Source organism: Amblyraja radiata, chromosome 3 (genome assembly GCF_010909765.2).
Source record: "Amblyraja radiata isolate CabotCenter1 chromosome 3, sAmbRad1.1.pri, whole genome shotgun sequence".
Classification (NCBI taxonomy): domain Eukaryota; kingdom Metazoa; phylum Chordata; class Chondrichthyes; order Rajiformes; family Rajidae; genus Amblyraja; species Amblyraja radiata.
In genome coordinates, this window is record NC_045958.1 from 20,840,550 (window position 1) to 20,853,870 (window position 13,321).

The window sequence follows — 13,321 nt, forward strand, 5'->3', positions numbered from 1 at the left end:
AGATAGCGGAGTCAGGGGATATGGGGAGAAGGCAGGAACGGGGTGCTGATTGGGGATGATCAGCCATGATCACATTGAATGGCGGTGCTGGCTTGAAGGGCCGAATGGCCTACTCCTGTACCTATTGTCTGTTCTATTGGCCTTGTACACAAATCCCCCCCGCACAACCGATAAAGGCGAAATCTGAAGCAGCCGGGACTGCGGACGCCCCCAACTACGAGGCTGGGCCCACCTGCACTGGTTCGGAAATGTCCAAATGGGCCGGCTTCAGGCGAGCCAACAACACAGTCCCGCGTTGACCCCCCATGTCCAAAACGAAAGTGGTAAGTCCATGCTGCAGCACCTGGAAAGGACCCTTGTACGGACGCTGCAGCGGCGACCGGTGAGCATCGTGGCGCAGGAACACAGACAACAGTCCTGGAGAGCAGGGGGAATATGGGAACGATCCACCCCATGGCGAGACGTTGGGACAGGAGAAAGCGCACCCACCTTCTCCCGCAAATGGACCAACACAGACGAGGGCGGCTCCTGCAACAACTGGGCCGCCAGAACGAAATCCCCCAGAACCGTAAGCGGAGTCCCCTAAATCAATTCGGCAGAGGAAGAAGCCAAATCCTCCTTCGGGGTGGTACAAATCCCCAGCAAAACCCACGGTAACTCGTCCATTTACTCCGGGCCCGTGAGTCAAGCCTTCAGAGCAGCCTTGAGATGACGGTGGAATCGCTCCACCAAACCGTTGGATTTAGGATGATAGGCCATGGTGCGGTGGAGCTGAGTCCCCAACAGGCGAGCTATAGCAGACCACAGTTCAGAGGTAAACTGAGCCCCCCGGTCCGACGAAATGTCCTCTGGGACACCAATGGGCGATCCAGTGGGCAGTGAGAGCACGGTCACACGTCACAGCAGAAGTATCAGCCTGCGGGATAGCCTTCGGCCACCGCGTGAAACGGTCCACCATTCTAAGGAGATGTGTGACTCCCCGGGACGGGGGCAGCGGAACCACGATATCCACATGAATGTGGTCGAACCGCCGTTGAGGCACAGCAAAATCCTGAACAGGTGCCCGGACATGCCGCCGAACCTTAGACATCTGACGCGGAATGCACGCCCGGGCCCAATGACCAACATCCTTACGCAAGCCATACCACATGAAACGAGCTGCCACCAACGCAATCGTCGCTCGGATGGAAAGGTGAGCCAACCCGTGGATGACATCAAACACCCGTGGATGACGTCAAACACTCCAAGATATATGCCAGCTGACGCTGTTGCCGAGAGGACCCGGGATCCGACACTTTCGCGAACGCAAAGGTGAGAGGCTTATGATCCGTAAAGGCAGTAAAATCCCGGCCTTCAAGGAAATAAGTAAGTAAGTGAGTACGTTTTTTTTACAGTAAGTAGCGAAAGTGTCGCACTGCCAGATATAATGTAAGGAGCTCCCCGTCAAAAGCACTGTAGTTCCGCTCAGCTGAGTTGAGTTGCCGGCTGAAAAAGGCCATGGGCCGCCAGCACCCCTCGATCAATTGCTCCGTGCACCACCCACAGCGGGGTCAGAGGCGTCAACCGTCAGGGTGGTCGGCGCATCAGGTGGACCAGCCACGGCCTCGTCGTTCCACTGCACGTCCCGCTGCTTGCTGGACAGTAACTGAAACCACAGTAGCATGATCCGGGCCGCTGCGGGCACGAACTGATGGTAAAATGTCACCATATCCACGAACTCCTGGAGTCCTCGCACCGTGGAAGGCCGCGGGAATTGGCGAATGGCCTCTATCTTGTCCGGAAGCGGGACCGCATCGTGCCGGGTCACGCAATGACCCAAGAAATCAATCGAACTGACATTTGTCCAAATTGATGGCCAGGCCGTGCTCGCTGAGCCGCTGGCAGAGTAATCGGAGGTGGGCACAGTGCTCCTGGCGAGAGAGACTGGCAAAGAGAATGTCATTTAAATAAATAAGCAGAACGTCCAAGCCGCGACCCACCGTGTCCATCAGGCACTGGAAAGTCTGCGCGGCGTCCTTCAGGCATACGGAGGAATTGAAACAGTCCGAAAAGAGTGATGATGGCCGTCTTAAGCACGTCCTCCTGTTGCACAGGAATCTTATGATATCCCCGTACCAGGTCGACCTTTTGGGCGGAAAAGTCCTGAATGTGTGGGATAGGGTATCGATCCGCAATCGTGGCGTCATTCAGGCATCAGTAATCTCACAAGGTCTCCAGCCACTGGAGACCCTGGGAACCATGTGTAGCGGAGATGCCCACGGGCTGTCGGAGCGCCGTACAATTCCATCTGGCGGAACTCCACCTTAGCAATCCGGAGCTTGTTAATAATAATGTCTTTATTTATATAGCACATTTTTAGTCAACTTGCATTGACCCCAAAGTGCTTCACACAATTACTTCCATACAGACAGGCAAAGGTGGGTGAAGTGTCTTGCCCAAGGACACACACAGGCAAAGGTGGGTGAAGTGTCTTGCCCAAGGACACAACGACAGTATGCACTCCAAGCGGGATTCGAACCAGCTACCTTCCGGTTGCCAGCCGAACACTTAGCCTATTGTGCCATCTGTCGTGTTGGGAGGAAGCCTGCGCGCACGTGCGTGGAGAGGCGGTCCTGAGGTGAGGATGTGATGCACTGCACTGTGTTTTGGGCTGGCCGTATGAAATTGGGGGGGTCAGAATGTCTGGAAAATCCGCCAATATCTGAGTATAAACATTGTCCACGGAAGAAACCGGGTCACGGGGTGGTGTAGTGGATGTGGCGAGGCGTAAGGAGTACAACTCAAACGTCGCAGCATGAACGAGGCGCTGCCCCCTCACATCCACCAACAGAGATTGAACCCGGAGGAAATTGGCGCCCAACAACGGCTGGGAGACGTCGGCAACTGTGAACTGCCAGGTAAAATGGCAGGAGCCAAAGATCAGCGGGACAGTGCGGACCCCATACGTCCGTATGCAGCTGCCATTTGCTGCGGTTAATGAGGATCCCCTCTTTCCGGAATGAGTATCGATCCCCGATGGGGGCAAAACGCTAACCTCCGCCCCCGTATCGACGAGGAACCGTCGTCCCGAATGTCGATCCCAAGCGCAGAGGTGGTGTATCTGGCCGACTGCCGCAGCAATTACTGGCGGCCGGCCCCGGCATTTCCCGGAAACAAGCAGGGCGGATGGCATTGACGGGCCGCGGAACCCCAGCATTGATGGTAGTAACACCACTTCCCTTTCCCAGCTTCTCGCGGGACCGGCAGCACAGCTGAACTCCCGGCCTGGTCGCTGGGCCTTCCAAGGCACTGGCGACACCCGACCGAACGAACCGCCACACTGCTGCTTGGACTGCCACAGCTCGTCCGCACGCTCCGTTAGCTGCAGGGGGTCGTCAAAATTCTCACCCGCGATGAGCAGGCGGATGTCATCCGGCATCTGCTCCAGAAAGGCGCGTTTGAACAGGAGACAGGGCTGATGACCGTCCATCAAAGTGAGCATTTCACTCATGAGCACTGACGACTTACGATCGCCGAGCCCGTCCATGTGCAGGAGCCGTGCTGCTCGATCCCGGTGGCTAAGCCTGAAGGTATGCAGAAGCAGAACTTTGAGGCCCCCGTACTTGTCCGCAGCCGGCGGCGCGCGTGGATAAGAGCGACAAGGTTTTGCTGGGTCCGATCGACGGCAACCTCGGGTTGAGCCCTCCCCTGTGACACCGCACCCCCCCCTCAATCTTTACCCCCCTCCCTCTCCCTCCCTACCCCCCCTCCTCCCTCTCCACCCCCCTCTCCCCCTCTAGCCGCTCCTGCGCAGTTGGGGGTTATGCGTGAGTGGATAGGGCGGGGGATGGGGTAAAAGGAGCAAAGGAATAATATTAATATATCAGGGGGGGTTAGTGTGTGTGGGGGGTGGTTAGTGTATGCGGGGGGGAGGGGGCGGCCAAAGGCCGCCCCCTTCCCCCCCAGCAACCGCGCGTTGAGGGGATGGGACCCAATAGGTCCCCTTTGGTCTAGTATATATATAACAATATAAATGTATAACGGGGCACACCCCTAAGCCACGTGACGACTCCTTCACGCCAAACCTCGTCATGTGACCCAGTCCTAGGGCTGAGGGTTCACCCAATGAGTGGCCTTACAACCGGGTGGCGCTACACTCTAATATTTTCCAGGCATAGCTCGTCGCACTGAAGTGAAAATAATATTTCTAAACATATATTGTTTCTGGAAATAAAATGCTGTACAAAATAAGGAAAAAAATCAACAATTAACTATTTGATTTTAATTTGCATTAAATACCTGCTCAATAAAAAAAATTAATCTAGCTAATTCATCTGTAATACTAGAGCTCCAGTGAATCTATTTGTACTATATTGAAATTATTGCTGATAAATAGAGGCAGTGCAATGAGACATTGATATGTGGGAACTTGTGGATGTTAGGACCTCTCAGATTTCCTGGTAACTGTTTTATTAATTATGAGGCAGTTAGGATAGACTGTCAGAATGTTTTTAACAGTTGGAATATCAAATGCCGGAGCGTGCAGCTTTAAAGTGAGAGGGGGAATGTTTAAAGTAAATGTGCGGGGCACAGTTTGTTATATGCAGGTGCTTGGAACATGCTGGCAGATACGATAATGGTATTTAAGAAGCCTTTAGATAGGCACATGCATATGGAATGGAGTGATATTGATCATGTTAATGCAGAAGGGATTAGTTTAATTTGCCATCATGTTCAGTACAGACCATGGGCTGAGGGTCTGTTTCTGTGGTGTACTGTTCTATGTTCAATGTTCTTTTTCCACATCTACCTGGCACAAAGTCATTGAACTGACACTGTTGGATATTTCTCTTGAGTCATATGTCAGACTAAGGAGTGCAGGTAAAAGAAGGAAAAAGTCAGAAGATTAAACAGAACAAGTTGTCTTACAACTTTAGGCTGTGCACATACGCAAGAAGAAGAAGAGGGAAAAAGTGTATTAGTCATTCAGCAAAATATGGGAAATCAACAAATTTTCTACTTGTATGTATATTACATGAGCAGTTTAAAAATGAAGGGATCTATCATGATGGCTTCCAAATTAAAGCTGTTGTGGCGTCACCTGGTGGTCAGCCCACTTACTGTCGAACCCTCGTCAGTAATTACGAGGACTGTCACGTGATGTCATGGGTTAAGGGGAGTGTCCTGTAACATCAACAGATCTTACCTAGAGATCGTTAGTCAACACCCTCGCTCAGCAGCAGCAGCAATGACTCTTATGTTAGAGAGTCCCAAATGCACATGTATGTTAAACTTATCTTGCTAATAAAGTAACCATTTGATCACGAAGTTTGGACTCGCTACACTGTTGAGAAACTTGATTGCTGTTGAAAACGTGCCTCTCAATTAATACAGCCTATGTTTTGATGATTAAACAATAAACTGTTTAGACATAGATAAAATATTCTCTTTAGCATAAAGTCAAGAATCAGGGGAGGTAGAATGAAGGTGCTGTTGTATGTGAGACTTGTCTTCAAGTACGGAACATGTGGAGTCACGAAATAGGTAATGAGATGGATAGCAAACTCACTATAAGATGGAAATCTGAGGAGATTAAGCAGCAACATGATTGCTATATGAAATTAAAGTGTATTAACACAGTAGATTGTCTTCTGAATGTTTTCCCTTTATCGGATGAATAAAACAAGACCTTAATTTGGGGGAAGGAGTAAGAGATTTAGAGGGGATCTGAGGAGGACTTCCTTCACTCTAAGAGAGTGAGTGCTGAAATATGCTGCCAAAGAGAGTGGCGGAAGCAGAGTTGGTGACAGCATTTAACAAGTGTATAGATTAGCACTTGAATCACCTTGACACAGGCTGAGTGCTGAAAGATAGCATCAGTGCATCAGTGCAGATGGTGCCCACTAACCGGCAGGGGCATTGCAGGGGCAAAGAGGATACACAGCATGGTTTAAATTAAGTAGCTTGGAAGGAAATGTAACTGTTGTATCTATGTTAACGTGGATCAGTTGGGTCAAATGATTCCATTTCTTTTATACACGAGTAAATTAAATATTAGGCCTGTTAGATGTTATGACAGGCATTTTACTGGTCAAATGCAGATCCATAAAATCTGTGATCCATTTGTGATTCCATCCAAAGTCAAGTTAACAAAGCTTTTGTAGTTTATATTATTTAATAAATGAATCCAATATAGCTAGAGGCAAGAATTCACTTCTGATTCCAATCTGCAGATTTGGACCTTTTGATATTTGTAATAGATTAAAACTGAAAAGGATAGGGTGCAAATAAAAATGATTCTGCTTAGTTATCTGGAAGTAGGACAAAAAGAAATGATTAGAGATTTTGAAATAGGAGGAAATATATATTTTAATGTATTGTTATATTTCTGTAATTTGGCTTTATATAAATATTTTTTTACTGTAATGTGAATAGAATTAACCTTTCTGGTTCACTTGGGCTGTAGGTGGAAATGGTATATTCGCTGCTGTCGATGCTTGGCACACATGACAAGGATGATATGTCTCGAACTTTGCTAGCAATGTCTAGTTCTCAGGACAGCTGTATAGCTATGCGTCAGTCTGGATGTCTTCCGCTACTCATACAGCTTTTGCACGGCAATGATAAAGACTCTGTGCTGCTCGGTAATTCCCGTGGCAGTAAGGAGGCCCGTGCACGGGCTAGTGCTGCACTACACAATATCATCCATTCGCAGCCAGATGACAAGAGAGGAAGACGGGAGACCCGTGTTCTTCACCTGCTGGAACAGATCCGTGCATACTGTGAGACGTGTTGGGAATGGCAGGAGGCACATGAGCAAGGCGTTGATCAGGATAAAAATCCAAGTATGACATTTTCTGTGTAATATTACATGTGAAAAAGCTTCATTATATTTTCTATAAAAAGAAAACCTTTAATAAAAAAACACTTTTTTTTAAATCAGCTGTTATATAGACTTTTTTTATAGTTAAATATGAGAAGTAATTTTGTTTCAGTTAAGTATTTCTGGCTTGGAGTTTTTTCCAGTGTTATTGTAATGTGTCATCCTTTCCCTCCTTGAATGTGCATTGCATCTGGACTGCTGGTATTAATGCGTTTGGTTTAATTATAGTCGCAAGATGTTTTGTGATGCTTGATTTAGATGTGTTTACTCAATAATAGCTATCGTTCATTTTGTACACAGTATAGTTACTATTTAGATAAGCATTTTCTGAATTTTCATTTGATTTATGAAACACATTGTTGAGGGATATAATGTTACAACACTTAAAGTGACAATATTGGTATAGCATGTTTTATAACCATTAAATCTTCATAAGTAGTTAAATTAATTACAAAATTCAGCTTCTTTGAAGTTGGATAAACAGTTGATTTACTGTCAATGGCAGTAAAAATGATAGAAATGCAAGGCTGGTTTTTGCACATCTGTGTTCACCAATAGGCAAACACACAACGCAAAAGCAATGCCTGGATTTTTAGAAACACAAATTGAAATTTGAAGATTGCATCAATCAAATGGTTTGCTTTAAATGCATTAATCTTATTCAGTAAAAGGAAAAGTAGTATATCAGTGTGTGGTAAAGTTGATTTTAATTGACTACTGATTTCAAGTATGTTTCTAATGTTCATTACGCTACTATCATACTGGCATAATGAAAACCGAACATACAGAAATTGGAATTGCAAACATAAAATCAATTCAAATGCATTCTATTTCCTTAGTGCCATCTCCGGTGGAACACCAGATCTGCCCTGCTGTGTGTGTACTGATGAAACTTTCCTTTGATGAGGAACACAGGCATGCAATGAATGAACTTGGTAAGTCTTATTTTCTACTTTGACGAATGTGTATTCCATGCTGATGTGTTTGAAAATAGTTTGGATCAGAACAATAATGTGTTAATGGTCCTTGGCTGGGGTCCTTGAGGTATCCCCAGTCTTGGATTAAAAACTGGTGCACCATAGCCTTGATTTCCAATTTCATTTTGGACTATTTCTGGCTGAACGGTCAGGGGGGAAAATGGCTGACTGAATAGTCCTGCACCTGTGATAGTGACCTGTGGCACCTGCAAATGCAATCTGCTGTTCACGAAGAAATTGTCATGGTGATAACTAAGTATTAGGATGATAATCTACAGTTAAAATCATAGATCAACTTGTTTTGCAGTGTGTTGTATCTTCTAAACAGTGATGTTCCATTTTGATGTCAATTGTCAGATTTTCTTTTAAAATCTGATATCATTTTTGAAGCTTGCCTAAAGTATTGGCCTTTTCAGAAAATTGCACTGGATATAGGCTGAGGAAAAACATCTAAATTGAATGATTTTCTTTGCCTAGAGCTAATATAAGTAAGCTTTCAGATGTGTAATTCGAGACCAATTTGTAACTAAATGCACATCAGGGCCAGTGACCACTCAAGATTTAGTCATCTGTACACATTAGAATCTCGATTCCTGGTTCTTCAGCATATGCATGCATTTAAGTATGATGACTCCTGTTCGTATTGATGTGTGTACAACCAATAAAACCACCCACTAACAGGAACGTGATATTTAAATTAAAATATATGGCTGCGTCTGCTGTAATATAAGGTGAGTGATTTTAATCAGATTGTAGAATTTTCCTGAGGTATGCAATCCAAACAAGGTACGTAATACAGAAACCTATAAATGAACCAAAGCCAGTACATGAGTGTTGCTTGCACTACACGTTAATGTAGGCACATCTTATACCTTTGTACCATAATTGCACATTATTGCGCATGGGGAGGTAGAAGAATCCAGGCCAAAATAGTTGCTCGCAGATACCATTTGATAGGCATACTAATACCAGCCTGTATTCAACACTTGTTTCCTGCAAATTGTTGAAAATATTGATTATGCAAAGTTACTGATTAACCAATCCCTGCCCACTCCCAACACTGTCCACATTCCACTGACTTCCCACTGATACTTTCATTCCAACCACGGTCATGCCAATCCTTGTCCAACCCACACCCTTGTCCCTAACACCATCTTTCCTTGGTCTTCTGCCTGATGTGTACCCAATAGCGGAATATGCTGTCATGTAATTTGCTGTTTGGCGCCCCTATCCAAATAGTAACCCAGTCTCCAACTCCGTTCCTCTGCAGTGAGGGGAGACCGAGGATGAAGCGCATACATTACCATGGCCTTGCCCTTGGGATCAGGCAGAGTAAAACAGAATCTCTGCAGCAGGGCTATTTGAGTTATAATTGTACTTACAGAGTCAGTACAGACTGGACGGCACAAATAAGCTTCTTTCATCTTGTCGTCCTTTAATTTACTTGGTTATACAGCACAGGAACAGGCCCTTTAGCCCAGGGTGCCTCCACCTAGCTAATCCCATTTGTTCACGTTTGGCCCCTATCCCTATAACCCTTTACTATCCACAAATCTCTCCAAATGTCTGTTAAATGTTAATTTAAACATCCCAACCTTTATACTCGGTACCCTGACTGAAGAAGGCCAATGTACTAAAAGCCACCTTTATCGCCAGTTTTGGGGAACTATGTACCTGATTTCTTAAAATCCTCTGCTCTACAACACTCACTGTGAAAGTCCTGCTCTGGTTCATCTTCCCAGAATACAACAACTCTCATTTGTCTGCATTAAAACCCATTAGCCATTACTCAGCCCACATGCCCAGCTGATTAAGATCCTGCTGTATTATTTGCCAACATCCTTCACCACTGAAGAAGGGTCTCGACCCCATACGTCACCCATTCCTATTCTCCAGAGATGCTGCCTGTCCTGCTGAGTTACTCCAGCTTGTTGTGTCTATATCTTCGATTTAAACCAGCATTTGCAGTTCCTTTGTTAAAGTTCGCTTCTTAAAACAGACAACAACACAAATGGTTGAAGGTAAACCAAGCCAATCTTTAATCAATATCGTCAGACTGGAGTGGCGGGTGCCTAGTGCAAAGTGAACTCAACTTTACACAGCGCTGCCCATGTTCCACACTCCGAACAAAGGAAAATTAGTGCAGTTATCAGTAAAACACTCCACCAAGTCTGTATATGGCATGACTGAAACCATATAATAACCATATAACAATTACAGCACGGAAACAGGCCATCTCGACCCTTCTAGTCCGTGCCGAACACGTATTCTCCCCTAGTCCCATATACCTGCGCTCAGACCATAACCCTCCATTCCTTTCCCGTCCATATAACTATCCAATTTATTTTTAAATGATAAAAACAAACCTGCCTCCACCACCTTCACTGGAAGCTCATTCCACACAGCCACCACTCTCTGAGTAAAGAAGTTCCCCCTCATGTTACCCCTAAACTTCTGTCCCTTAATTCTCTTAATTCTCAAGTCATGTCCCCTTGTTTGAATCTTCCCTACTCTCAGTGGGAAAAGCTTATCCACGTCAACTCTGTCTATCCCTCTCATCATTTTAAAGACCTCTATCAAGTCCCCCCTTAACCTTCTGCGCTCCAAAGAATAAAGCCCTAACTTGTTCAACCTTTCTCTGTAACTTAGTTGCTGAAACCCAGGCAACATTCTAGTAAATCTCCTCTGTACTCTCTCTATTTTGTTGACATCCTTCCTATAATTAGGCGACCAAAATTGTACACCATACTCCAGAATTGGCCTCACCAATGCCTTGTACAATTTTAACATTACATCCCAACTTCTATACTCAATGCTCTGATTTATAAAGGCCTGCACATCAAAAGCTTTCTTTACCACCCTATCTACATGAGATTCCACTTTCAGGGAACTGTGCACAGTTATTCCCAGATCCCTCTGTTCACCTGCATTCTTCAATTCCCTACCATTTACCATGTACGTCCTATTTTGATTTGTCCTGCCAAGATGTAGCACCTCACACTTATCAGCATTAAACTCCATCTGCCATCTTTCAGCCCACTCTTCCAACTGGCATAAATCTCTCTGTAGACTTTGAAAATCTACTTCATTATCCACAACCCCACCTATCTTAGTATCATCTGTACTTACTAATCCAATTTACCACACCATCATCCAGATCATTGATGTACATGACAAACAACAGTGGACCCAACACAGATCCCTGTGGCACCCCACTAGTCACTGGCCTCCAACCTGACAAACAACCATCCACCATTACTCTCTGGCATCTCCCATTCAGCCACTGTTGAATCCATCTTGCTACTCCACCATTAATACCCAACAATTGAACCTTCTTAACCAACCTTCCGTGAGGAACCTTGTCAAAGGCCTTACTGAAGTCCATATATACAACATCCACTGCTTTACCCTCATCAATTTCCCGAGTAACCTCTTCAAAAAATTTAAGAAGATTAGTCAAACATGACCTTCCAGGCACAAATCCATGTTGACTGTTCCTAATCAGACCCTGTTTATCCAGATGTTTATATATATTATCTCTAAGTATCCTTTCCATTAATTTGCCCACCACTGACGTCAAACTAACAGGTCTATAATTGCTAGGTTTACTCTTAGACCCCCTGTAGAAAGATTCTGCAGCCTTTCAGAATACAAGAAAAGCTGGGTCTAAATCAAGGTCCTCCAATAACAAGTTATTGATTATCTTTGTAGTGTCATTGGCTCATAGTCCATTTTCATGGCCTTGGACAAGCACATATTATACTGCAAGCTTCCATCTTAATTTCTGTCAGCAACATTATACAGACTTGGCACGGAGTCACTCTATTGTCCTTCACAGACCATTCGTTCCATCTTAATTAACAAGAAGAACAACTGCATCTTAATTAACAAGAAGAATGACTCCATTTTGTGAATTCTATTAAATTTAACTATATTAATTCTTTCACCTTCCTACACATACAAACCACGATACCACCTAACCATGCCTTCTAAATTTTCATCTAAATCGCGAATGTAAACCAAAAAGAATGGGTCCAGCACTGATGTCTGAGATACACCACTAGTCACAGGCTTCCATTCTGAAAAACAACCTTCCATCACCACATTCTGCTTTCTTCCATGAAGCCAATTCTGACTGAAGAAGGGTTTCGGCCCGAAACGTTGCCTATTTCCTTCGCTCCATAGATGCTGCTGCACCCGCTGAGTTTCTCCAGCATTTTTGTGCACCTTTGATTTTCCAGCATCTGCAGTTCCTTCTTTAACACTTTGTCTATCCCAAATCAGACCCTATCTATCCAAATGCATATACATCTTATCCCTCAGAATCCTCTCCAGTAACCAACCTACCTCAGATGTTAGGCTCATTGGTCTATAATTCCCAGGCTTTTCCTTTCCGCCATTCTTTAATACATTAGCCACCCTTCAGTCATCCAGCATTTCACTCTTGTCTAACAATGATAAACACTTTGAATTAAATATGATACGATGGTAGCCTTAAGAGTGGAATTGAGAATTTAAATTTATAGACTAACATTTGAGGTATTGGTTGAAATAAGAATTAAGTTTAAATTGCTTTTGGCTTGTATTTTTGAAAAAGGTGTTATGATTACGTGTAACCGTTGTTATCCCATGCAGGTGGTTTGCAGGCAATAGCTGAATTGTTGCAAGTAGATTGTGAAATGTATGGACTTACTGATGATCACTACAGTGTCACGTTGCGACGATATGCTGGGATGGCACTTACAAATTTAACCTTTGGTGATGTTGCAAATAAGGTGGGCAATTTGTCTATGAGGTTTATCTATTCCATCCTAACGATAACCATGAATTATGGGAAAAATTCAAAAATGTGATTTTATTTTTTTTATGGGGGAGAAGGAAAAGGTTGTTTCAGTAATACTGCACTTACAAAATTTAGTTTTAGTTCAAAAGAATGTGGTCTGAAATAATTGTGAATTGAGTGGTCAATTCTGAACAAATCTACTTGAATAGTTACTTTCAGTTTTAGGTCATATTTATTTCAAACTTATTTGGCTAGCACAGTCTTGTACTACAAAACAGTGCCCAATATTCACCTTCCTTTCAGTTCCGAACTTTAGGCAAATTTATATATCTTGTTTGAGTAATCTTAACAATCAACTTCAATTTTTCATGTTGCATCACTGCTTCTAAAATACTGTTTCCTTTTTACAGGCCACACTCTGTTCAATGAAAGGTTGTATGAGAGCTATGGTGGCTCAACTAAAGTCAGAAAGTGAAGATCTACAACAGGTAGGGATGGGTTTTAAACTTGAGTTCAGGAAAAATGTCAGTTTTATATGTATTTGTAATTCTTAATCTCTGAGGATCACTGGATCAGCAAAAGCTTTTGAAGTAGTACATTTCTCTGAATATATTGGGAACCTAAAAAGATTATATATGTGTAGTTATTGTTTAGCCACAGTGAGAATATACTGGAAAGAATGATTTGTGTAAGGATTGA

The 13,321-nt window shown here is 44.2% G+C and overlaps 1 protein-coding gene and 1 long non-coding RNA gene across 10 annotated transcripts in view; one reads left to right on the forward strand and one right to left on the reverse strand.

The window, feature by feature from the left end:
* apc (APC regulator of WNT signaling pathway) overlaps positions 1 to 13,321 on the forward strand; it is a 152,918-nt gene that overhangs the window by 126,220 nt on the left and 13,377 nt on the right. For all 9 annotated transcript variants that reach the window (XM_033017429.1, XM_033017426.1, XM_033017428.1 and 6 more), the window contains 4 exons: positions 6,446 to 6,824; positions 7,702 to 7,797; positions 12,475 to 12,614; positions 13,033 to 13,110. In XM_033017429.1, the coding sequence (XP_032873320.1) occupies positions 6,446 to 6,824; positions 7,702 to 7,797; positions 12,475 to 12,614; positions 13,033 to 13,110 (693 nt within the window). The remainder of the gene's footprint in view (positions 1 to 6,445; positions 6,825 to 7,701; positions 7,798 to 12,474; positions 12,615 to 13,032; positions 13,111 to 13,321) is intronic.
* Positions 10,605 to 13,321, reverse strand: part of LOC116970845 — a 28,642-nt gene continuing 25,925 nt past the window's right edge. Inside the window, exon 3 of the long non-coding RNA XR_004411335.1 lies at positions 10,605 to 10,647. This is a non-coding gene — a long non-coding RNA (uncharacterized LOC116970845). The remainder of the gene's footprint in view (positions 10,648 to 13,321) is intronic.